The sequence below is a fragment of the Balaenoptera borealis genome (assembly GCF_965194805.1).
Source record: "Balaenoptera borealis genome assembly, chromosome: 16".
NCBI classification, from domain to species: Eukaryota; Metazoa; Chordata; class Mammalia; order Artiodactyla; family Balaenopteridae; genus Balaenoptera; species Balaenoptera borealis.
Genome location: NC_138872.1, coordinates 84,222,178 through 84,246,126, shown reverse-complemented (window position 1 = coordinate 84,246,126; position 23,949 = coordinate 84,222,178). Strand labels below are relative to the sequence as shown.

Here is a 23,949-nt window from a genome sequence, read left to right as displayed (position 1 = left end):
GCCCGCTCTCCCAAGCTGCCCCGCGCGCGCGCCGGCAGTTCGGCCACGTCCCTGGCCACGTCGCGCCCGCTCTCGCCATCTTCGCAGCTTCCTGTCTGTGGCCGCTGCCGCCGCCGCTGCCTGAGCCGCGGAGCCTGGGGCCGCCGCGCAGACCGCCGCCGCCATGAACATCTTCCGGCTGACCGGGGACCTGTCCCACTTGGCGGCCATCGTCATCCTGCTGCTGAAGATCTGGAAGACGCGCTCCTGCGCCGGTAAGCGGCGGGCGAGGCCCGGGAGAGGCTCGGGCGTGGGGCCGGGTCTCTGGGAGGACCAGGCGACCTCGGCTGCCCCACGGCCCGCGGGCCTGCGCCGGCCCGACACACCCCCTCGGCCGGCCTGGCGGGCGGCGGGGCCCGGGGGGAGCCTGCGGCCCCTTGGGGGGGAAGCTCAGGCCGGGGCGAGGTGTCGCGGCGCTGGGCCCAGCTCTGCACTTGGTCGGCTCGCGAACTTAAGCCGTCGGGGAGGGGGAGGCGCCAACTGGACAGCGCGGGGCCTTGTTCTGTCTGAAAAGTTTGGGTTGGGGGGGCGGGGGTCCGGCAGGCGCGGCCTCCGCCCGCGGCTTTAGTGGGCGCTTCTCCGAGCGCCTGTGCTGGGGGTCCCGAGGTGCGGGGAGCTCGCGAATCAATGGGACGCGCGGGAGGAGGATGGGCAGGACGGCGGCGGCTCGGCCTGACGTGGCAGACTACCCAGCCCGGTAGGTGGGGCTGGTGCGGGGAGAGGTCACCCTGCTCCCCACCCTGCCCCTTCGAGGACTGGCCTTTAGGTTAGGGTGTCCGGGCAGGCCTGTCCCTGTTTTGAATGCAAACCCCCTGTCCTGTGGGTTTCACCCCAGCTCTCGGGTCCAGGATCATGCCTCCCACGGGAGGGGGTATGGGGAGGGCTCTAAGCGAATTTCTTGGGGCAGTTAATGCTGCTTTGAGGGACGATCTAGTTTGTCAAACTCCGAGTGCCTCCATCTAATAATGGGTTCTCTTCAACCTGCGGCGCGGCGCCGGGTACCGCCGAGGTCTAGTGTGGTCTCCTGTAATTCCTCACTCCACGTCACCAGTGAGTTGGCGGTTCGCTCCTCGGGAGTACACATTTCATGCTCACACTGCTGGGAGGCAGTGAGACAAATCTTTCCCGGCCAGTAGTTGCGGGGGTTTGCATTTCACTAACCCTAAAAGCTTAAGAATGACGAATTTTAAATGATTTTTTAAAATTACGGCGTCTTCCTTAAACATATTTTTGATGCCATGCCCTCAGTATAATAACGTTTGATGAATTAAAGAGCTTAATTTTTGCAGAGACAGTAAAAGATGGGGTCCCAAAGGACCTGGGTGGCAGAGATTCCATTTACCTGACTGATTTCTAAATATTTTCACCTGTCAAGGAACACCACATCTTTGGCTGCTGTCTTCAGGCCTCACCTATCTCCCAGGAACATAGCTGAAATCCAGGAAGTAAGCAAAACCAAAAAAGACCTTTGAGCAATCAAAGTGGATGTTGCAAAGTCCATGTACTGAAGCTGGTGTGTTTGGCTTGGAGGTGCTCTCTCAATTTATGTACAGTTCTGAGAGGTTCAGTTGTATGATTTCCAATGACAGCAAAGTAATTTCAGCGATTGTGATAGCTGACATTTAAGGGCTTGCTATGTATTAAGTAGTGAGCTAAGTACCTTATGTGGCTTATCCCACGTAGTCCTTGAAATAACCTTATGAGGTGAGTGCTGTTGCCCCCATTCCGTGGACCAGGGAACTGAGGCTCAGGGAGGTGAGAAAATGAGTGCCAGGGTTGGAACACAGGTGATCAGTAACTCACAGTTAAGGATTTGAATAAATATCTATTTGGCCTGAATAATTTTGTTTTAAATTATTCAAAATTATTCAGGTGAGTAGTTTAGGTCATTTTCTGTTGCACTCAGGAAATGTTATCTTTTATCCCTGCTTTATCGAGCTGTAATTGACATATAACATTATATTAGTTTTAGGTGTACAACTTAAAAATTTGATATGTGTATTGTGAAATGATTACCACAGTAAGTTTAGTTAACACCCATCACCACACATAGCTACATTTTTTTTTTCTTGAGATGAGAACTTTTAAGATCTACTCTCTTAGCAACTTTCAAACATACGATACAGTGTTGCTAACTACAGTTAACCACTGTATGTTACATCCCCAGGATTTACCTACCTTCACCCATTTTGCCCATCCCCCCACCAGAAAATGTTACTGTTAATCTTTGTTTTTGCTCCAAAATCTTTGTATGCATCTCTTTATCCTTCATATGTTCCTCAGAATCCCCTCCTCTGTCAAGTCATTAAATGTTGAAGCACGCGATCTCCTAAATGTATATCTAAACTAAGATGTTGGGGAGAAGTTAGTGCAACGCTGAATATAGAATTCTTAAGGGAACCTTGAGTAATAGGAGAAAGTAAGGAGGTTTGCTATTTTGTTTGTTTTTAAATATTCATTTAGAACATTTTTTTTTTTTTTTTTTTTTTTAAAGAAATTCACGTTCTTTTATTTATTTATTTATTTATCCATGACTGTGTTGAGTCTTCGTTTCTGTGCGAGGGCTCTCTCCAGTTGCGGCAAGTCGGGGCCACTCTTCATCGCGGTGCGCGGGCCTCTCACCATTGCGGCCTCTCTTGTTGTGGAGCACAGGCTCCAGACGCGCAGGCTCAGCAACTGTGGCTCACAGGCCCAGCCGCTCCGCGGCACGTGGGATCCTCCCAGACCAGGGCCCGAACCCGTGTCCCCTGCATTGGCAGGCAGATTCTCAACCACTGCGCCACCAGGGAAGCCCTAGAACATTTTTAAATGTTCTCATTTGGGAGATTTAGGAGCATTTAGGAAAATATAAAATACTTCAGCCAAAATAATAAGGAAGGTAAATAGGTGAGTTAAGTTTGTGTGCGTTTGCCCAGTATTCCAATAGTTATTAAACTATCCTCTTTATCAGACTTAGGATCATTTTAGTTCTTCTATGTGAGATTTCCTGGCCTTGTAAAAATCAAAATCACCAAGATCATTTATTCAGAATTAAATTCTGAATTTGACTAGCTGCCTTGTTTTTCCATCCTAATTTAAAGTTGTTTAGAGACTTTTGAAAGAGTAAGAATTTGATATGAGTTTCTCAACTAAAATACGAGATGTGTACATTCAGGTTGTGTTTCTCACTTTGAAAATACTGGTATTGGGGTTCATTTTAGGATTTTGGCATTTGTTTTGAACACAACTGCAGCTGGGACTTCCCTGGTGGCACAGTGGTTAAGAATCCGCCTGCCAATGCAGGGGACACAGGTTCGAGCCCTGGTCTGGGAAGATCCCACATGCTGCAGAGCAACTAAGCCCGTGCGCCGCAACTCCTGAGCCTGTGCTCTAGAGCCTGCGTGCCACAACTACTGAGCCCGTGCGCCACAACTACTGAGCCCACGTGCCATAACTACTGAAGCCCGCACACCTAGAGCCTGTGCTCCACAACAAGAGAAGCCACTGCAGTGAGAAGCCTGCGCACCGCAACGAAGAGTAGCCCCCGCTCGCCGCAACTAGAGAAAGCCCGTGTGCAACAACGAAGACCCAACACAGCCATAAATAAATAAACAAATAAACAAACAAACAAATAAATAAATAAAAACATAGCTGCAGCTATAGAACCACGGGGCTTTTTCTCCTTAGGGTAAGGATGAGACAGGTGAGTGAGGAAGATTCTGTTTTCTTGAACAAGTGCCTTAAAGGACCTATTTTAAAGTGAGGGCAGGGGAGTTGATCTTGGTTGAGTTTGAACTGGCATTCTCCGGCGTCCGCCGTTGTCGTGACAGAGGGGCACCCAAATGAAGTGTGAGTTCCTCGTCTTCCTGAACTATGACTGCAGCTGGAGCCGCAGGATGCTCAGGTTGTCACTTTGTTGTCTTCACCACTGACCTGGGTAGTGTTGGGAGAGCAAGCCTTGGTTTGTAGGTGAAGGAGTTCCCATCTACATTTTCCTGTAGGCTGATAGTTATTATCAGTACTGTATCTCTTGTGCTTAAAGTACTAGTGGAGTTCTTCTGAGCTCCAAGGCTCCCAGCCATCCTCCCCTAGTCCTCCCCTTCCCTCCTCCACCTATTGCTTAGATTGTTGTTAGCTATTGTCATGTAAGTTGCAAACTTTTCGTTCTCCTGAAGATGACAGTAATGTACAGTGTCCCTGCATTTCTTGTAATTGGACAGTTTATATATATATGTGTGTATGTGTGTGTGTGTATATATATATATTTATATGTATATTTGCCTTTGTATATTTTTTTTTTTTTAATTTTTTTATAGCTACTTTATTTATTTATTTATTTTTGGCTGTGTTGGGTCTTCGGTTCGTGCGAGGGCTTTCTCTAGTTGCGGCAAGCGGGGGCCACTCTTCATCGCGGTGCGGGGACCGCTCTTCATCGCGGTGCGCGGGCCTTTCACTATCACGGCCCCTCCCGTTGCGGGGCACAGGCTCCAGACGCGCAGGCTCAGTAGTTGTGGCTCACGGGCCCAGGTGCTCCGTGGCATGTGGGATCTTCCCAGACCAGGGCTCGAACCCGTGTCCCCTGCATTAGCAGGCAGATTCTCAAGCACTGCGCCACCAGGGAAGCCCCTGCCTTTATATTTTGAATTTATTAGGAGATAGTTTTTTTGCAATGAATGTATCTAATTTACAAAAAGCAGCCATTTTCTTGGCTCTTAAATGTGTTGAAGTTTTAGGTTTTAATATATTTCATCTTAAATTGTCTTAAGTGGTATGCAGTGTCTGGTATTTTGATTGACTGATTTTTGTAGTTGCTTTTCCAGATGTGGGGAGTTTTTTCCCCTCTTTTTTTGTTTTTTTTTGTTTATTGAAGTGTGGTTGGTTTACGGTGTTGTGTTAGTTTCAGGTGTACAGCAAAGTGATTCAGATAAATATATGTATGTGTGTGTATGTGTATATATATATATTCTTTTTAAGAATCTTTTCCCTTATAGATTATTACAAGATATTGAGTATAGTTCCCTGGGCTATACAGTATGTCCTTGTGACAGTTTATATTTTTGAAGTACATGGAAAAGACCTCCTCTTTTATTGTCACTGAGAACTTCAGGAAGCCTTTGCCTCACAGTGCCAGCTCCCTCTTGGTAGCAGCTGTCACCTTTGTTCTTTTGAGTGGCAGCCTCGTGAGTAATCATTGCTCTCACTTACTGACCACCCACCATGTGCAAGGCACCGGGGACACTGTCCAGAGCAGCAGCTTGTTGCTGTCAAAGTTTCTACTCTCAAGAAAGCTGCAATTTAGTTGACATAATAAGACATATATAAAAAGATAAAAACACAGGGTATCAAACCATATAGGCAGTAAATCCTATGGATGTGAAGTGGCAAGAAAGACCCTAGGGAAGGCTCCCTTAATTTCCCAACAAGGAGGGTATAAGACCTCTATGAGGAAAAGTATGAAACTTTGCTGATGGACATAGAAGGTGACCTTGAATGTATGTTCATACCAATGTCCTGGATAGGACCAGGCAGGCTGGTGGGGAAGCGAGATGATTTGTCTCCCAAATTAACTTACTAATTCAGAATATCATCAAAGTTAAAAGATAATAAACTGAGAGAAATAATCTGCAATATATCTAAGTGACAAAAGGTTAATATCCATAATAAAATACTCCTACAAATTAAAAAAACCAACCTGATAGATAAATGGGCAATGTTGGCAGTTCACAGAAGAATAACAGAAGGCCAGTTAAACATGAAAGAATGCCTTGCCTCACTAGTAGTTAGGAACTTGGATATTAAAATAGCAGTGCATGCCATCATTTGCCGCCAGGTGGGAAAAAGTCAGAGGTTTACAAGATCTAATGTAGGCAAGGGTGTGAAGTAAGGTGTATTCTCATCTGGTGTTAAGGAATATGTAAATTGGCACAGCTTATGTAGAGGAAATTTGACAGTATTTCAAAACAAAGTGTTTATTTTATCCCAGCATTTCTAGGGAATTTGAACTACAGAAATTGTCATATATGTGAACAAACTATATATAGGTATAAAGATGTTTGTTGTACATAAATAAATACAAAACACTGTTTATAGATACAAAGATGTTCATGCAGTATTTATAAGAACAAAATTGTACGCAACCCAAATGTCCATTAGTGGAAGGGTCACACAGATGTCGGTAGCTGCACACTGTGGAGGACTGTGCAGCCATTAAGAAGAATGAGCTAGAAGTATTAACAGGAGAAGGTATATCTGAAACACTGAGTTAACAGAGCAAATTGTAAAGCAAGAGATTGTATGGCCCCATTTTAAGGGGCAAACGTGTGGGTACACATATAAATACACATATAGAAAGCGGCTTTAACAAAAAGCCTGGAACACTGCACTTAAAATGGAGGTAGGAGGGGTGTTAAAAAGGTCCTTTTGATTTTTATTCCATGTATGTTAATCCAGTTGGTATTTTTAATAAAGTAGTATGGATTTCTCTGAAAACAAGAAAAGATGGCAAAGCGATACATAGTAATAGCTGTCATTTACTGAGCATTTGCAGCGTGGCAGGTATAGTCAAAAACACTTTTTCCAGTAGTCCCACAATTTGGCGTAATTGGTCCCCATTTGACAGATGCAGAAAGTGAGGTTTAGGGGGGCCAAGAATGTAATGGGCCCTGACTTACCTGGTGCATTCAAGGGCTGAGCTTGAATCCAAACCTTCTGGCTCCAAAGCCTCTCTTTCCCCAAGTCCCAAGAGCTGTGTTATGAGTCAGGTGCTGAGTGTTGGGCTGCCGGTTCCAGGGTAAGTTGATGGCCTTTAGGAGAGCATCTGGATCCTTTGAGACAGTGGGTCAGAGCATGGTGCCTGGGGCCCTTGCTGAAGGCTGCCGTGCAGGTTATCCCGGTAGTCTGACCTACAGTGCTTGGTTGCATCCCAGCTGTTGCCAGGACAAAAATAATCCATTGAATGCTTTTCTGTTTGGTTGAGGGCTTTGTTCTATAAACAATGGGATATGAGAAGTGCAGCTTTTAACCAGCTTAATTTAAAGTAACATACAGTGGAGTATTTAGTTGTAGGCTTTTATTAAACTTAACTTGGCCTAGTGGGAAAAGACAGGAATGGTGTTAAAAGTTTAATGACTGGTTTCCATTTTACAAGCTATACTCCTTACTCTGGATATTTGGTGCATTTGGTATTGGGATGGCTGTTACAGAAGCATTTAGAGTGAGCGTTCTTGAGAGCTTGTTACCGATAGCCTTCGCATGCTTTGGTCTCAACACAGAAACTGACCGTGGGAGCCCCTCTGGCTTATAGCAAGTATTCCCCCTGGAAGGAGATTCCTGCCCCTGCCTGATCTGTCTTCAGCTGGGATCCCTGCCTTCCTGGGGAGACAGAACAGTTTTTCTATTTTAAAGGGAAAAGCTGCTACCTGCTAGTCAGGATCCCAGGCCAGGAAGAATAGGGTAAAACTGTGTAAGCATACTCAGGTTTCCAGCATGGCAGTTCCTGCATGGATTCTGCACCACGGGACAAGCTGCAGGCCACTCGCTGCCTGTCCCCTGCTCCTCTGCCCCGCCCTCTGGCTGGCAGTAAATTAGGGCAGAGCCCAGAACATGTCGCCTATTTACAGTCATAGAGACACAGTATGACTTAGAAACTCTTTGGAAGTGTTATCCTAAAATACCATAAAATGAGAGTTCACCCCCATGACATGAAAACAAAATAAATTACATTTTCTTTTTTCCATTTGTTCATTCAGCAAGTATTTTCTGGGCCCTGCTGTGCGTCAGGCCCAGTGCTCAGCACAGAGAACACAAAGTGGAGTCAGGCATGGCCCCGGCCTTCGGAGGTCTCTGTGTGTGGTGGGAGTTTGGGGGAGAGGGACACAGGCAACCAGGTAATCACAGTATGTGTGTGTGTGTGTGTGTGTGTGTGTGTGTGTTTTTTAAGTAATTAATTTATTTATTTATGGCTGTGTCGGGTCTTCATTTCTGTGCGAGGGCTTTCTCTAGTCGTGGCAAGCAGGGGCCACTCTTCATTGCGGTGCGTGGGCCTCTCACTATCGCGGCCTCTCTTGTTGCGGAGCACAGGCTCCAGACGCGCAGGCTCAGTAATTGTGGCTCACGGGCCCAGTTGCTCCGCGGCATGTGGGATCTTCCCAGACCAGGGCTCGAACCCATGCCCCCTGCATTGGCAGGCAGATTCTTAACCACTGCCCCACCAGGGAAGCCCTCACAGTGTGTTTTATAAGCACTGTAGCAGGAGCTAGGGCAGCAGCTGGCATGAAGTAGTTCCCAGTGTACACTTGCTGAATGAATAAACAGCAGTGAGGGAGGGTGTCTTCAAAGACGACTTCCCAGAGGAAGTGATGTGAATTGGGTCGCAAAGGCGAGTGGTAAAAGCAATATGATAGTCCCTCATGTTTAGTATAGGAATGCTGAAAATGAGGACAAATTTAAAATTTGCCTGGCTTCCAAAGTTCCATTAGAATAAACCCTTTACAACAAAATTTGCCCATGTGTATTCCATAATTTTTTATTTAAAATATTGTAAAGTACCATATAGAAAATGAACTGGAAATTTCTCACTCAAGGCTTCAGCAGTCACCAAACGTGAACTGCGTGCTCCCTGTCCTTTTTCCCCCATCTTGTCTTCTCTCTCCCATGTTCTCTATGTCAATGGCAGCCTCATTGTTTCTCCTTTGGAACACTGATCTTTGATAAGAAAAAAAAGTTCCCTGTTACTGGAGAAAAGACTAGAAGGGGCAGGCTGACTATCTGTATCTCCACCTTTGGCCCTTGAAATTGGTTACTACTGATGGATCCACAAGGATAGAGTCAACTTTTTCTTCGGTTTCTGTTTAGGTATTTTTGTGAATAGGTTGGAACTGCAGTTATGCATACGTAGAAAGTAACATTTTTAGATCCAGGCTTTTCGCTTCAACAGGCTATAAAATTGTTTTGTAAAGTAGTGCTGTTTGTAAAATATCATTTAAAACAATGTGATTTTCACATTCTGGAAGAATATTGCTAATGATTTGGGTGCAGTGACATTTCTGCTAAATACTAACTTGCTTAAACGTCTAATGGTGTGAAGTTTGCAATGTAGGTGAGGTTGGGCCGGTTCTGACACCTAATAAGACTCAGTTTCCTTAATGAATTCGCTCTTTCTTCAACTCTGAAACCCACAGTTCACAGTCTGTTGTCACACAAATATTTGGCCAAATCCAGATGTCGGGTACACGCCACCTGACCTACTAGACGTCCCCGGCTGTGTCTCCATGTGCTACAACGGTGCTCTGGAGGGGGGTGGCGACCGGAGGGAGAAGCAGTTTCAAAATGTTAAAACAATAAAAGACTGCTGCTTTGGAAGACGAGCAGGTTCCCACCCTCTTGTTGCCATAGCATCCAGGAGCATTTTTATGTGAATCTGAGATTGGTTGTGTGATTCATCTAAGAGAACTTTTATTTTAAGCTTTTAACCTGTCCAAGTAAATGCTTCCCTCACAAAAGAAGTCACCTTGGGAGGCCAGTCTAGGAGGATTACTGCTCAAACTCTGCCCTGAAGCGGTGTCCCCCACATGGTTCCTTAATCCAGGTAGATTGCAGCTCCATCCTCGAAAGATTTGTCACCGTGAGATATTGTTTTAAAATGGAAGGATGCTAAAGGTAACAGACAAGTTACAACACTAAGTAACAGCAGGGTTTTTGAAATAGATTTCTTCCTGCTTAGAGATATTTGAGGTGTTTTATGTTCCTTTGAACAATGCACATCCTGGTATATTGGAGCTGGCATAATTAAGTCACTTTCCTATGGTCACCCATCATAGTAAGACAGAAAAGTTGTTAGAACCTTCCCAAACGATTATGTTCAAGAATGTTAAGGGAAAGAAAAACTGAAACTGCTGTCATTTATTTAGAGTCATCCTGACCATCAGCCTTGACCCCTGGTGTCCCACTTTCCTGCGTTTCCTGCACGGTGTTGTCTACAAGAATCATAAAGCTCTTGGAGGCATTTCTAATGCTTTCCTTTTGTTTCTTTAGGTATTTCTGGGAAAAGCCAGCTTCTGTTTGCACTGGTCTTCACAACTCGTTACCTGGATCTTTTTACTTCATTTATTTCATTATATAATACGTCTATGAAGGTATGGTGTGGCATCCAATGGAATGTATTTTATCCATAATTCACAGACCTCTGGAAACTGTTAAATTTATGTCACCTGTGCACTTAATTAAACATCTTCAAGAATAATGTCTAAATATGCTGTTCTTGACGTAAGCACTTTTAGACCACCTAGTGCATATAACTAGGAATAGTTATCATTAAGCATAATTTTTCTATATCAAAGCAGTATCTATTTAATGAAAGTGCTTCACACTTAGAGATTTCTTAGTCTTAAGTTCCTCAACTATGATAAACTTCTAAAGCTCTTGAAAACCTTATAAGAAAGAGGGGTGACTATTATGTTTTCAAGCAGTGGGAAGTTATAGACTCCCTGGGAAACCCAGCAAGTTGGTTCAGAACGAAAGCCGGGGCTCCTCGCCACACAGCCTTGTCCTGCTGCTCTGTGAGGGCCTGGGTCTGCCATCTGGGTGTTACTTTTGCTGTGCTTAAGCAACTCTACAGCATAATTTACTTAATATGGATTTTAAACCTTTTAACTTGTCCTAAGTATTAGTATCCATGACACCTTTGGTGTCATATATCCCGCATGAAAACAAATGTATAACTCTCAAAATACAAAATGTTTGTATACCACCTAGCCTCTTGTGTGCCACTGGTGGTACGCGCTCCACGCTTCGGCCAGCCTCAGTTCTTTCCCACAGGCACTGACCTCACACTTGGTGAGGACCGCCAGGGCGCAGTGAGGGCGGGGCAGACAGCAAGCAGCACTCGGTCTGGCAGCGGAGAGCAGACAATCATAGCAGTACTAAATGGATGACTGCAGTTTGTGATTGGTGCCATGAAGGAAAAGTATGGGGCTCTCAGCACGTGTAAAGGATGTCTGGTTTCATTCATTCATTCATTCTTCAAATGCTTAACCGCACCTGCGTGCTGGGCACTGTGGTAGGCACTTGGTTATTGGTACCCAGGGAAGCAACGTTTAAGCTAAAGCCATGGGTATGGTATTTAAAGCAACTCCCCCCAACACTTTGTGTTCAAAAGCATTTTTATAAGCACAGGTCAAAGTAGACAAACCAATATTTGAGCCTGTGGTCTTTACTAAGAAGCAAATTTGAGTTACCTGTAATCATTCCATTCTTTATTACTAAGTGATGGGAGCCTCATTATCAGGAGATAATTAGCTTCCTTAAAAATGGCTAGGTCCGGGAATTCCCGGCAGTCCAGTGGCTAGGACTCTGCGCTTTCACCGCCAAACTGCCAGGGGCCCGGGTTCGATCCCTGCTGGGGGACTAAGGTCCCACAAGCTGCATGGCGCTGCCCAAAACAGAAAGCCTAGGTCTTTGCTTGCTGTGCAGGCGAGTTAAAACTGTAGATACTGGAAGTGTATGAGTGAGAGTCCCCTTCCCCCCAGGACGCCTAGCTTTCAGAGGAATCCTTACTTGCTTAATTGTTGCTTCCAAACATAATGTCTTGAAAATCAGGGCAGTGAGAGACAAGTTTTATGTGCTCATAGCTTTTTACTTTAAATGCCAAGCACTGGTGAGAGGAGAAAAGCAGCTGCTTTTCCCAGTGGCTGCTAAGCCTTTATGGGTGCAGTCTGGGCTGACTGCAGGAGTGGGGCTGGGGAGGGACCCCCGGCCACCGTGTGCCTTCACAGGATGTTCTGCGGGTGGGGGGACCCTCTGTACATAGATGTGTGTGTATTTTGTTTATACATGTGGATTATACGTTATTTTATTCATATACATATATGCATATATTTTCATGTGGAGAGAACTCCTCTAACGGTATAAGATATTGATCTTCCTTGACTTTGCAGTGGGGAGGGGAGTGTGTGGGTTACTTCTTGGTGTATGGGTATGATCAACAATTTTAATACTGATATTGTGTTGACTATTTATTTGCAAATATAACTTCATGATAAGATGCCAGGGACAGTTTAGGTCTTTGTTTTGTTTTGTTTTTAAGCGTATGTGGACTGAATGGTTGCTCCCATTTTCCTCTGAAGTTGCTTTGCCCAAATGTTTTCCTAATCAGGTTTCACAAGTTGCCTTTCCTGGAGAGAAGTAGCACCAGGCCACACGGCTGACATCCTGGTTGTCTATGTTTATAGGCTGGAATTGCCATTTGCTTCTTGAGCCTAAAATTCTGCAGTCTGAAAATTGGTGTAATTTCAGAATATCAGACTTCTCCTTGGGTTCAGATGAATATATAGTGTTTTACCTTTTGAATGTGAAAGGTGAACATGTAGGCAGCAGTGTTTTACAAATTACCACTTAGTTTTGGTTTTGCTTTTGTTATGTTACCAGGCAAAATTTCATAGCAACAATATATAAGTTAAAACCATCATTGCAAAGTTTAACATGAGTTACACTGTTTATCTTATCTTTAGAAAAAGCACTAGCTCAGAAATATCTTCATGCTGTAAGGAAGTGCCTTGGTTTTGAACTGCATTACACTTCCCGTTCACTTTTTTTCTAAAGCTACTATCTAATAGTTTAAAATGAGATTAAAAATACATTCTTTGCAGTCTCTTATGTAAAGTTAAACTTAACACTTAACATATGATCCGGCAATCCCACTCCTAGGTATTTACTCAAGAGAAATGAAAACTTACATTCACACAAAAGCCTGTACACAAATGTTCACAGCAGCTCTACCCACCATCCCCCAAGCTGGGAACAGCCCACCTGTCCTTTAACTGCTGGGTGGATGAACAGCTGTGGCACCCAGATATGGGCTGTTGCTTTGAAATATGGGGGGACCAGTTCTTAATACACACGACAACACATTTGGATCTCAAATTGTTAGGCTAACTGAAAGAAGCTGATCTTAAAGTTGACATATGGTTATGATTCTATTTATGGAATAGAATTCTAGAAAAGGCAAAAACTTCAGGGACCAAGAACACATCAGTGATTGCCAGAGGTTAGGCTGGGGGAAAGGCTTGACTCTGCAGGGGCAGCATGAGGGAATTTGGGGTGGCGGAGGTGTTAGGACTGGTCTGTGTCTTGATTGTGGTTGTGGTTATATGACTTACAGAACTGTATATCCCAAAAAAGTATATATTTTAAATTTAAAAAAAAAAGTATATATATATACACACATATGTGTGTGTGTGTGTGTGTGTGTGTGTGTGTGTGTGTGTGTATACATATGGATGATGTAGACAGCCAAGAGAGTTTGAACAATTTTAAGATATTGATGACCCAGTATTTTTTTTTCTTTGTAGCTTATCTACATTGCCTGCTCCTATGCCACGGTGTACCTGATCTACATGAAATTTAAGGCAACCTACGACGGAAATCATGATACTTTCCGAGTGGAGTTTCTGGTGGTCCCTGTGGGAGGCCTCTCGTTTCTAGTCAATCATGATTTCTCTCCTCTTGAGGTTAGTTAAGAGGCTATTTAGTAGTCCTGTCTGGTTCCCTAGGGAAATAGACCCGTTTGCAGATAATGGGATTCTGTTTTGGCTTGGGTTTTTTGGGGGGGGCGGGGCGGTGGGTTGGCAGACATACATGGTTTGGTGTAAATAAATCGTGGGCAGGAATTACGCACCCAGGTTAGACACTGCTTTGGGTGTCTCTGACTCTCCTTTAGAATATAAACTTGGCTTCTGTGATTCCAAGCGCAGTGCACTGCCTGTCCGAGTGTCTGAAGCACATGGTCTTCTCCCCACTCCCACTCTTCGCGTGCGGGCTTCGCTCGTTGATGCCGTCTGCGAATCACCTAAGCAGCGGTGCTTCGGTCCTCGTCTTTAGGAAGCGCAGTCTGCATGGTGCCCCAGTGCTCCTAAGCGCTCCGTCCACCCCTGAGCGTCCTGGGGTTGATTCAGTCACCGCACTGATGGTGGTCATCTGATGGTGCAGGGAGCTCCTGGGTTTTGAAACACTCCAGGGACTACTGACAAGTCCTCCTTTCGTCAGCATGAATAAAGTGCTATGTTGGGCAGAGAGTTTGCATGATTACGACTCTGACTTGTTACCCCTTTGATTTAACCATGCTAAAAAAGCCTGAAGGATAAGAAAAATAGTGAGACGATTTAAATAGTCTGGAAAGGAGACCCAGTTGGTGAGGAAAAACAGCAGTGAGGGAGTGGAAGGACCCAGTCATCAGTCTCGTCAACCCTGGCAGAAAGCAGAAATTAGGGACCCTAGATTCAGAGTGGGATAAGCTGATGCAGGAGAAACAGCATATATGTAGAGTCCCAGAAAATTGAAGAATGCAACGCTGGAGAGACAGGGTGATGAAAGTCCAAAGAGGCAGAGGTGTCCGGGTTATCCAGCTTGTCACTGGGAGTGTCCATGCCTTTTATCTGTGGCTGAAGTTTCTGTGATTTATTAAATTGCAGAGCTACTCTGTCCTGGGCTCTGATGCCAGACTCCCCACTCTGTTTGTGCTACTTCACAGTAAAGCAAGAGTGTTTCCTGTGAACTCATGGCGGGCACTGGTTGCTGACCAAAGCGTGCTGTTTCTCTTACAGATTTTGTGGACCTTCTCCATTTACCTTGAGTCAGTGGCTATCCTACCACAGCTCTTCATGATCAGCAAGACCGGGGAGGCCGAGACCATCACCACCCACTACCTGTTCTTCCTGGGCCTCTATCGTGCTTTGTATCTTGTCAACTGGATCTGGCGCTTCTACTTTGAGGGCTTCTTTGACCTCATCGCTGTGGTGGCCGGCGTTGTCCAGACCATCCTATACTGCGACTTCTTCTACTTGTACATTACAAAAGGTACGTTAGGCTGCGTCCTGCCAGCTTGGTTCTACGGCCGTGTGTTCTTCGAGGGGCTCCCTTGCCTAGCATGCTCCTAAGCCAGAAAGCAGAACTGGCTTCAGAAAAGCACGTTAGTGACCGTCAAGTTAATTCTGGCTCAGGGTTTCCAGTCTTTTTTTTTTTTTCTTTTTCTGTAACTTTATTGTTTTCTACAATGGCACGTTTTCATTGTAAAATCAGTCAGAACTAATAATTCTGAAAACAATCACCCAGAATCCTACCACTCAGAGATAACCATTGTTAATACTTCAGTAAGTGTAATGATTTAATGATACATGATTTCAACTAAACATGTTATTCTATAATCTCTTTTTCCCAGACGTCTACATAATTTTTAATAGCAATAGAGTATTATGTGGATTACCATAATTTACTTACTCAGCCCCCTGTTCATGGGTGTTTGGGCTTAAAAATCCAGTGCTTAAATCAGCATCCTTGTATGTGTATATTTTTGTATTTGTATGAATAGAGGACATGTGAACATCACAAAAATCTGATGAAAGCCATGGTCCTTGCTGAGAAAAAAATGCACAGTTAGACATATTCACACAAATGTATGCGTATAGTTTTAGGGAATTCAGGAGCTTCTGAAACCCAACCACAGATCCCAGGCTAAGAATCCTGGCTATACAATAAAATTCCTAATGGTGGAATTGCTGGGTAAGGGAGGGCATACATAAGGGCATATGTATCTTATCTCCTTTTTTAACATCCAAAATATCATAACAGTTATATTTCAGTACATGTTAATTAGGGAAGAAAGTCATGATAAAAAAAAGCTGCTATGAATTTAGTGACAATTTCAATTGAATTACTATTTTTAAATTCAATTGCTGTGGCATCCAGATACATGGAGAAAATTCCAGTCTGTGTGTGCATGACATTTTCATAGTTCAGAGGGCTTTGTTTATTGACACCAAAATCAGATGCCTGTTGGTTGTCAGAAGCTTATTTCCTTGTACCTTACTATGTAGTATCTTGTATGACAGACTTCTGGGAATGGGAAGGAGGAAACTGTAAGCTTGTCAGGATCAGTAACCTTTTGTTTTTTTCTCCCTCTCTTGAAAATTTTAGTACTCAAGGGAAAGAAGCTCAGTCTGCCAGCGTAAGTGCCAAAGACCATGACCAGCATCTGTCCTTCAGGGTGCTCGGACAGAATTCTTATCACAGCAAAGGCACAAGATGCTTCATATGGAAAATCAGAAACTTAACTCTTTTGTTGCAGATAGTCATCTATGGCTCTGTAAGAACCCAGAGGGAAAGAACCAGAAGGTTTCTGTTCAATGCATCTTGCCTTATCTTTTTTTATTACTATGTACAAAGATTTTTTTACACAAAGAAACTTAATGCTGTATTAATAAAGTCAGTGTGTAGCTTCAATTGGGGTAGTTGCAAAAGTGAAGATTTTGTGAGGAATAAGTGCAAACTTTTTTTTTAATTCTTTGAAATTGTTGATTCTTTGTGTCTGCAATGAAATCGTACTCCTTGACAGTTGGTAGATTATATATTCCTCCATCTATCAAACTTGCATTCCACTATATTTATTTTTTTGCCAAAAGATGAGTTACCTTTGTTTGAAATCTGAGACACTGTGTCCAGTTTGGTACATCTGTTCAAATCACTTCCCACCTAATGTGGAAATCCTTCCTTGGACGTCACAACACTACATTTAAGGCTGGTAAGGGTGACTTGCAAGTCTTAAGGTTTTCATTACCAAAATTTTAAGATTCTGAATGTCGATGGAGTCTCATTTAAGAGTCACCAAAGGTGCCGGCCCTCCTCCCCTGCTAAGAAGTGTCAGTTTGAGACTGTCCCAAGGCTGTCAAAGAACTCGGTGGGCAGGGGCTGTGGGCTGCCTGCCGTCTGAGCGTGAGGTGCAAGAAGCATTTGTGATTATTTTGGATCTAGGACTCCTCTGGGAAATGGAACACAAGTAGTTACCTATCACTTTAATTTATAGTTGCAGAAGATTACTACAACCATGTCTATGCTCAGATTCAACCGATTTTTGATATCACTTTTGGATAGCAAAATGATTTACTTTTTTTTTTTAACTGGCAGCACCAATTGCCATTCCTTTTACTCTTACTTTTTTTTGTTTTTTGTTTTCTTTTTACTGAGCTCTTGCATGATTTATCTTGTGTTACCATCCTAAATAAACATTTTACTAAGCATAGAATAAATTGTCTTTTTTTGAATTAGGCTTTTGGAACATCCTATGTCAGGATGGGTTTTTTTGTTTTTCGATTGGCAACAAAAGCTCTACATAGGGCTGCAAACATTTGTTCTCCACTTAATAATCTAAAACCCTCTGTATTTTTTAGAAAATTTGGAATTTTCCTCCTGATTTTGCCATTGTATTGGTTTGCTGTGTTTTTTTGATTTATGCAAAAGCATTTGACTTTGTTTTTATGTGATGCACCATAAATGTTAAAGTGTTGAATACTAACAGTGCTTACTACAAGAAGGATGTAGTCTCGCTTGCTGCATTAAAATATCTTGTGGAGGAAGGGAGCTGGATGGGTTTTACTTTTATCTAGTGTGTCTCGTAACATCTTTCTAAATAAGCAGTGTAACTGCATCGTTTAACCTCCTGTCTTCCTCTCTCTCATTTCCACCCCCTGACCCCCCGCATGTCTTTGCTTTTGTGTATCAGAGTTTCTTTCTTTCTGGCATCCTAGTTTTGTTTCTGTTTTCATCCTCCTTGGAAGATTCTGACAGTGTGGAGGAAGGGTGGGAAATCGTGTCCTAAGTGGAGCAGACTCCTTGCTGCCCAAGCTGGGGGTGGGTGGGGGGGGTCTCACACTTGTTTTTGTGCATGTAAATCAAACACAGGCTGGGATCATTCGCTGGAGAGCACAATGCATAGAGCGAGGATCTGGGACTTCAGCACGCCACCTGGTTCATGAAGTGTCAGTGCCTCCTTCAGTCGTTCTGCCCACGTAACTGTAAAGCTGGCTAAGATGCTGCCGCCATCTTGTGGCCCAACAGGATGACATCTTAACAGGTGCCTTAGGGGAGCGCAGGACTGGGCAGCACCCGTGCACACGCTGGGAACAAAGGCATTGTCTGACGCACCTCACGAGGCACTGTGTCAGAATTACTCTCACTTCCCGAATAAAGGTTATCAGGTAATTCATACTTTTTATCGAGCTCTTTTATTTGTGTGAATTTCTTTTTAATGTAAACATACAGAGAAATAAAGCAAAGTTAACAAATTTGCCCACTAAGTAACTCTGAAAAGCTGCTGGCTGTTGGCTGCTTACAGACAGCAGTCCATTCCCTGTCCAGTTCAATCACAGGGTTTGAAGAACGTTTCCCAGGGAGTTCCCTGGCGGTCCAGTGGTTAGGACTCGGTGCTTCACTTGTGGTGGCCCGGGTTCAATCCCTGGCTGGGGAACCAAGATCCTGAAAGCTGCTCAGCATGGCCAAAAAAAAGAAGAAGAAGAAGAAGAGAAAGGTTTCCTGCTTCCTTATGTAGTCTGGTCAAAGAGAGAAATGGCTGGAGAAAAAAAAGTTGCAGGTGGAAGGCCTTGCTAGGGAAGATCCAGCCCAGCCTTTCCAAAGATACCAATTGGTTGGACAGTTTCCTGGAAAGATCAAGCAAAGATTCTATTTCAATAGAAATCGTAAGTGATTTGTGGGAACGCTAGGAAAAGCACAAGCTTTGGGGTCAGACTTGTGTTGAGTCTTGGCTCCCCACACTCTAGCTCTGACCTTGGATTTAACGTGAGCCTTGTTCCCGCTCAGTTACCAGCAGAGACTCCTGCCACAGGATTTCTGTGAGGTGTAGATGAGCCCATGTCCTGAAGCTCACAACACAGCTTGGGGTACATCAAGTGCTCAGGACCTCAGGCGCCCTCTTTCCCCTCCCCTTCTTTGTGCTTAACTTGGGACAGCTGCCTTGAAAGCTGGCTGGAACCAGTTCAGCCAGAGTTCCTTTGACCGATTTGACGACTTCAGTAGTTTTGCCCTTGTTAGAGAGCTTGCATCTTCAGAAACTGACTCCCAGGTACCTTGCAAAACTTGCTGTCAGTGAAGTCTGATGAGGGCTGATTGGATTGGGGCTCCATGTGGGTTTTTCTCCTGTGTGCTTCACCATCTAGTGGCTGAATGTAGAATCTCCAAGGACCCTGCACTCTGCCCAGTAACCACCGCTCCCTCCCCTGCCAACTGATCTGGGTTAGCCTTTGCAGTGTGGAGTCTTGTGCAGGTGCTGGCCGGGTCATTCTCTTCCAGTTCTGAAACAATTCCCTCTTTTGTCCCTGCAATTTAAAAGCAAGTTGCAGCATAATATAGCACTAGTCCTTTTAAACAATGACAAGGATACTTTTTTATACTACCAGAACATAATACTCCAGATTTCTGACCTAGGGTGACCTTGGGTGCTTAAAAAGTGAGTCTTCAGGCAAACACTATATACTGACTCCATTACCAAAACGGAATGGAAACACAGAACCTATTTACTCATAAGTTTTCTAAGACAATAAATAGTTCTGTAATAGGAAAACTGGTGTGCCCTAAAACTAAGTGATGTGTTTACTTCAAGTTCTGAGAACTGAAGATCTCAGGACTTTAAAGAATGCTCAGAGAAACTATCCAACTGACGGAAAGATCACCTGGCTGAAACCCCCCATCCCAACCCCCATCTGACACAGACAATAGCAGCAAACATTAAGTCCAAGGATATTAATCCTATTCAGAACATAGGGATTTACTCAAAGAAAATCCAGTCCTAAAGGGAGAAATAGAGGAAGATGTGAATCAGTTTGAAACACAGAATAAAGATTAGTTTCTTCAAGTTAATATGAAGATAAAATGAAATGCCAAGAAATCGCTGAAGAATACCTGCTGTTATTTGCAACTACATAGTGAAATTAACCTGAAAGAACAAGCAGGGAAGGATATCAAAGATCTCCCCCCACCACCACCACCAAATTCAAGATGAAGCAAATATGGCAGGATGTTATCCCTTGTTAAATCGGATGGTGGGTCCTTAGGTATCAGACATCTCTGTATTTGAAAATTTTCATCATTTAGAAGTCAACGATGGGTCATTCACCTTTTCAAGAGCTATGCTTTGACTTGGATATCTCATTTTGGAAGTAACAAAGTTATTTTTTTATTTTTTTAAACTTTTAAACTAGCTATTTTTAATAGAAAATTGAAAAAAACCTGTGTAAAATAAGGGGCTGCCTATGCTTTGTATGACATACCCACATGATGGCACAATATATTGTCTTAAAATAGCTCCAATTCAGGACTTCCCTGGTGGCACAGTGGATAAGACTCCATGCTCCTGATGCAGGGGGCCTGGGTTCGATCCCTGGTCAGGGAACTAGATCCCACGTGCATGCCGCAACTAAGAGTTCACATGCCACAACTAAGGAGCCCACGTGCCGCAACTGAGGAGCCTGCCTTCCGCAACTAAGACCTGGTGCAACCAAATAAAACAAATATTAAAAAATAAATAAATAAAATACAATAGCTCTGGGACTTCCCTGGTGGCACAGTGGTTAAGAATCCGCCTGCCAGCCTGTGCTCAGCAACAGGAGAGGCTGCGACAGTGAGAGGCCCCCGCTCGTCGCAACTAGAGAAAGCCCTTGCCCAGAAACGAAGACCCAACACAGCCAAAAATAAATATAAATAAATTTATTTTTTTTTAAAAATGTAGGTTTCTTTTCTGCTAAAAAAGAAAAAAAAAGAATCCACCTGCCAATGCAGGGGACACGGGTTCCAGCCCTGGTCCGGGAAGATCCCACATGCCGCGGAGCAACTAAGCCCGTGCACCACAGCTACTGAAGCCTGCATGCCTAGAGCCCATGCTCTGCAACAAGAGAAGCCACCGCAATGAGAAGCCCACGCACCGCAACGAAGAGTAGCCCCCGCTCACCACAGTTAGAGAAAAGCCCGCAGACAACAACGAAGACCCAACGCAGCCAAAAATAAAATATAAATAAATAAATTTACAAAAAAAATACAATAGCTCTAATTCAATCAATGGAATACTGTTACATGGAAATGGCAGAATATACCTGCAGTGATTAGAACTATACAAAATACAGGGAATTCCCTGGCGGCGCAGTGGTTAAGAATCCACCTGCCAATGCAGGGGACACGGGTTCGAGCCTTGGTCCAGGAAGATCCCACGTGCCACAGAGCAACTAAGCCCGTGTGCCACAACTACTGAGCCCGCGCTCTAGAGCCCACGAGCCACAACTACTGAGCCTGCGTGCCGCAACTACTTTTTTTAAATTAATTTAAAAAAAGAGTAAACAAATTTTTCTAAGGTAAATGTATTTTTTGTTTTTTTAATTAATTAATTTTTGGCTGCGTTGGGTCTTCGTTGCTGTGTGCGGGCTTTCTCTAGTTGCAGTGAGAGGGGGCTACTCTTCGTTGCGGTGCATGGGCTTCTCATTGCAGTGGCTTCTCTTGTGGCAGAGCATGGGCTCTAGGCTTGTGGGCTTCAGTAGTTGCAGCACGCGGGCTCAGTAGTTGTGGCACATGGCCTCAGTAGTTGTGGCTCATGGGCTCTAGAGAGCAGGCTCAGTAGTTGTGGCGCACGGGCTTAGTTGCTCCGCAGCATGTGGGATCTTCCCAGCCCAGGACTCGAACCCGTGTCCCCTACATTGGCGGGCGGATTCTTAACCACTGGGCCACAAGGGAAGCCTTGTTTACTATCTTTTTGAAGTTATATAGTTTCATGGTTTGTTGTTAACATTTGTAACATTAAGTTCACAGTATCTCCTTTACCTTTACTAACAAAAGTTTATGTGGAAGCATTATCTTATTGCTAAACCTGACAAATCCTGTCTTCAAAAGGAAACTGTTACATTTAAGAAAATATGTGTCAGTCCTTCCTTCCTTCCTGCTGCGCCTGCAGGCTTAAGAGGTATGTGGCAGAAACTCTGGCCCTCCAGCACCACCTGAGGATCCCAGAACCCACCTCCGCCATGGAAGAGGACCAGGAGCTGGAGAGAAAAATATCTGGATTGAAGACCCCAATGGCTGAAGACGAGAGGAAGACAGCCCTGGAAATGGTCCAGGCACCTGGGACAGATAGACACTGTGTGACATTTGTATTGCATGAGGAGGACCATACCCTAGGAAATTCTCTTCGTTACATGATCATGAAGAACCCGGAAGTGGAATTTTGTGGTTACACTACAACCCATCCTTCAGAGAGCAAAATTAATTTGCACCTACAGACTCGAGGTACCCTTCCAGCTGTTGAGCCCTTTCAGAGAGTCCTGACTGAGCTCATGAATAGACATCTGCCAACATGTGCTTGACACGTTTGAAGCCAGCATAAAGGAATATAAGGATCAAAAAGCCAGCAGAAATGAAGCCACATTCTAGTCCCGTATGCACTATACAGGGAGGACTGACCTCTAGAATATTCTATTCATGTTCTTGCAAAACCCAGAAGTAAACGTTTGTGGTTACAACATGACCTGTCCTGCAGAAAGGCTTCCTTCTAGCTCTTAACCCATTTCTGCTGTTGGAGTCCCTGCAAGAAACTGTATTCTTCTAATAAATTTCCTCTTTTCTTTAAACTGGAAAAAAAAAATGTATGTGATCACAGGCACAATGTTCTAACTTCTGAATCACCTTTTTCACCTTAATTGCTACTCTTCCTCCAGAGCTCATTTTAATATCTTCTTCAGGGAAGTCTTCCCTGACCTCTCTGATTAAGTCACTTCTGGCCACACCAAGTGCCCAATAAATATTTATTTTATGAATGATTGAATGATTCTCTTTTTCTATAAAAATCTCATAACTTCCTTGTTTACAATTCCCTGTATCATTTTCACAACCGTCAATACAGTTTCATTATTATTTTTAACTATGAAATTCTGCCCTTTGGAAGACCCCTGAAGGTTCTTCAGACTTGGAAAAATTTGACATTTAATGTTTGTTTGTTCATTAATGAAGTATTTAATAAGTGCATTTAATGTGCTCTATTATGTGCATTGCAGTGAACAAGATGGACAAGGTTTCCAAGCTCAGACAACTTACACACTCAAGGTGGGAGGAGAGAAGTAACACATGTGATACAATGTCAGGGAGTGATTAAGTGCTGTGAAGGAAACTAAAGCTGGGCAAAGGAACGGGAACCGACGGGTGGGCTGTTTTAGATAAAGTGGCCAGGGAAGGCTCTTGAGGCAGTGACGCTGGAGCTGAGGGCTGAATGAAGTGAGAGAGTGACAGGGAAATACCTGCAGGAGGAGCGTCCCTGGCAGAGGACACGGAGACTTTGAAAACCTTGGGGCAAGAAAAAGCTTGATGTATTTCAGGGGAAAAAAAAGTGGCAGGCAGTGGAGTGAAGGAGGGAGAAAGTAGTAACCCTAACCCGGGAAGGCAGATAATCACGCATTTACAGACTTGTGCTGTGTGACTACCAGGGAAAAGCTTCTCTAAGGGTTTGGAGTGCAGCCTTGCAAGATCCTAAGCTGATGGGCCTGGTTTGACGGTTCAACAAGGTCACCCCAGCTGCTGTAGGGAGAATGCACCGTAGGTGGGGTGGCAGAGTGGGGGAGAGCAGTGGGAAGACCGGGTTAGGTACATGATGAAGAAGGCTCGGGCCAGGGTGGAGGGGTGTGGAGGGGCTGAGAACTGGTCAGAACCTATGACCTGCTCGGGAGGAAGGAAGGCAGATCAGGCTATTCCCCACTCCCCAGGACAAAGCTGCCGTGTGGCTTCAGGCCCTGAACCAGGGAATGGTCCTAAAGAGGCACTCCTGACCCCAGGATAGGGCGGGGCTGGTGGCAACTTCGTCACAGGCTTGTAGCCCCACAGACCTGGGTATGAACTCCAGATCCGCCACTGACTGCTGGGGGTCTCTGGGCTAGCTAACCCTTCGGGTCAGGAAGAGTCCTTATCTACAAAAAGAAAATAGCAGAACAGACTTCACACCTGCGAAGACCCTAGGAGACCCACCTGTGTCTTCCGGGTCAGCGCATCTGCGCAGGCGCAGAGGCCCAGCCGACGCTGCGTGGGGCCCAGTGCGCGTGCGCCGGTCTCGGTCTCTCACTCTCT

General features: G+C 44.5%; 1 protein-coding gene, 2 long non-coding RNA genes and 1 pseudogene across 4 annotated transcripts; 2 read left to right on the top strand and 2 right to left on the bottom strand.

The window, feature by feature from the left end:
- The first annotated feature begins 28 nt into the window (after window positions 1–28).
- KDELR2 (KDEL endoplasmic reticulum protein retention receptor 2) lies at window positions 29–18,051 on the top strand. The gene is made up of 5 exons (XM_082360027.1): window positions 29–254; window positions 10,051–10,151; window positions 13,365–13,523; window positions 14,616–14,868; window positions 15,985–18,051. Exons 1-5 carry the CDS (start codon window positions 164–166, stop codon window positions 16,017–16,019), a joined length of 639 nt encoding a protein of 212 aa, XP_082216153.1. The 5' UTR covers window positions 29–163; the 3' UTR covers window positions 16,020–18,051.
- LOC309613332 lies at window positions 3,773–7,913 on the bottom strand. Its single transcript, XR_014235646.1, has 2 exons — window positions 4,649–7,913; window positions 3,773–4,299 (listed from the first exon to the last, which is right to left on the bottom strand). It is a non-coding gene; the product is annotated as an uncharacterized lncRNA (long non-coding RNA).
- LOC309613328 lies at window positions 16,888–23,949 on the bottom strand. The gene is made up of 2 exons (XR_014235643.1): window positions 23,851–23,949; window positions 16,888–19,175 (listed from the first exon to the last, which is right to left on the bottom strand). It is a non-coding gene; the product is annotated as an uncharacterized lncRNA (long non-coding RNA).
- Window positions 20,601–23,828, top strand: LOC309613324 (DNA-directed RNA polymerases I and III subunit RPAC2 pseudogene; annotated as a pseudogene). Its single transcript has one exon. The product of its transcript is annotated as a DNA-directed RNA polymerases I and III subunit RPAC2 pseudogene (transcript).

Coding starts and splice junctions, on each gene's coding strand:
- KDELR2 (XM_082360027.1), top strand. CDS start 164: ATGAACATCTTCCGGCTGACCGGGGACCTGTCCCACTTGGCGGCCATC. Junction 10,152..13,364: donor TATATAATACGTCTATGAAG/GTATGGTGTGGC, acceptor TTTTCTTTGTAG/CTTATCTACATTGCCTGCTC. Junction 14,869..15,984: donor CTACTTGTACATTACAAAAG/GTACGTTAGGCT, acceptor TGAAAATTTTAG/TACTCAAGGGAAAGAAGCTC.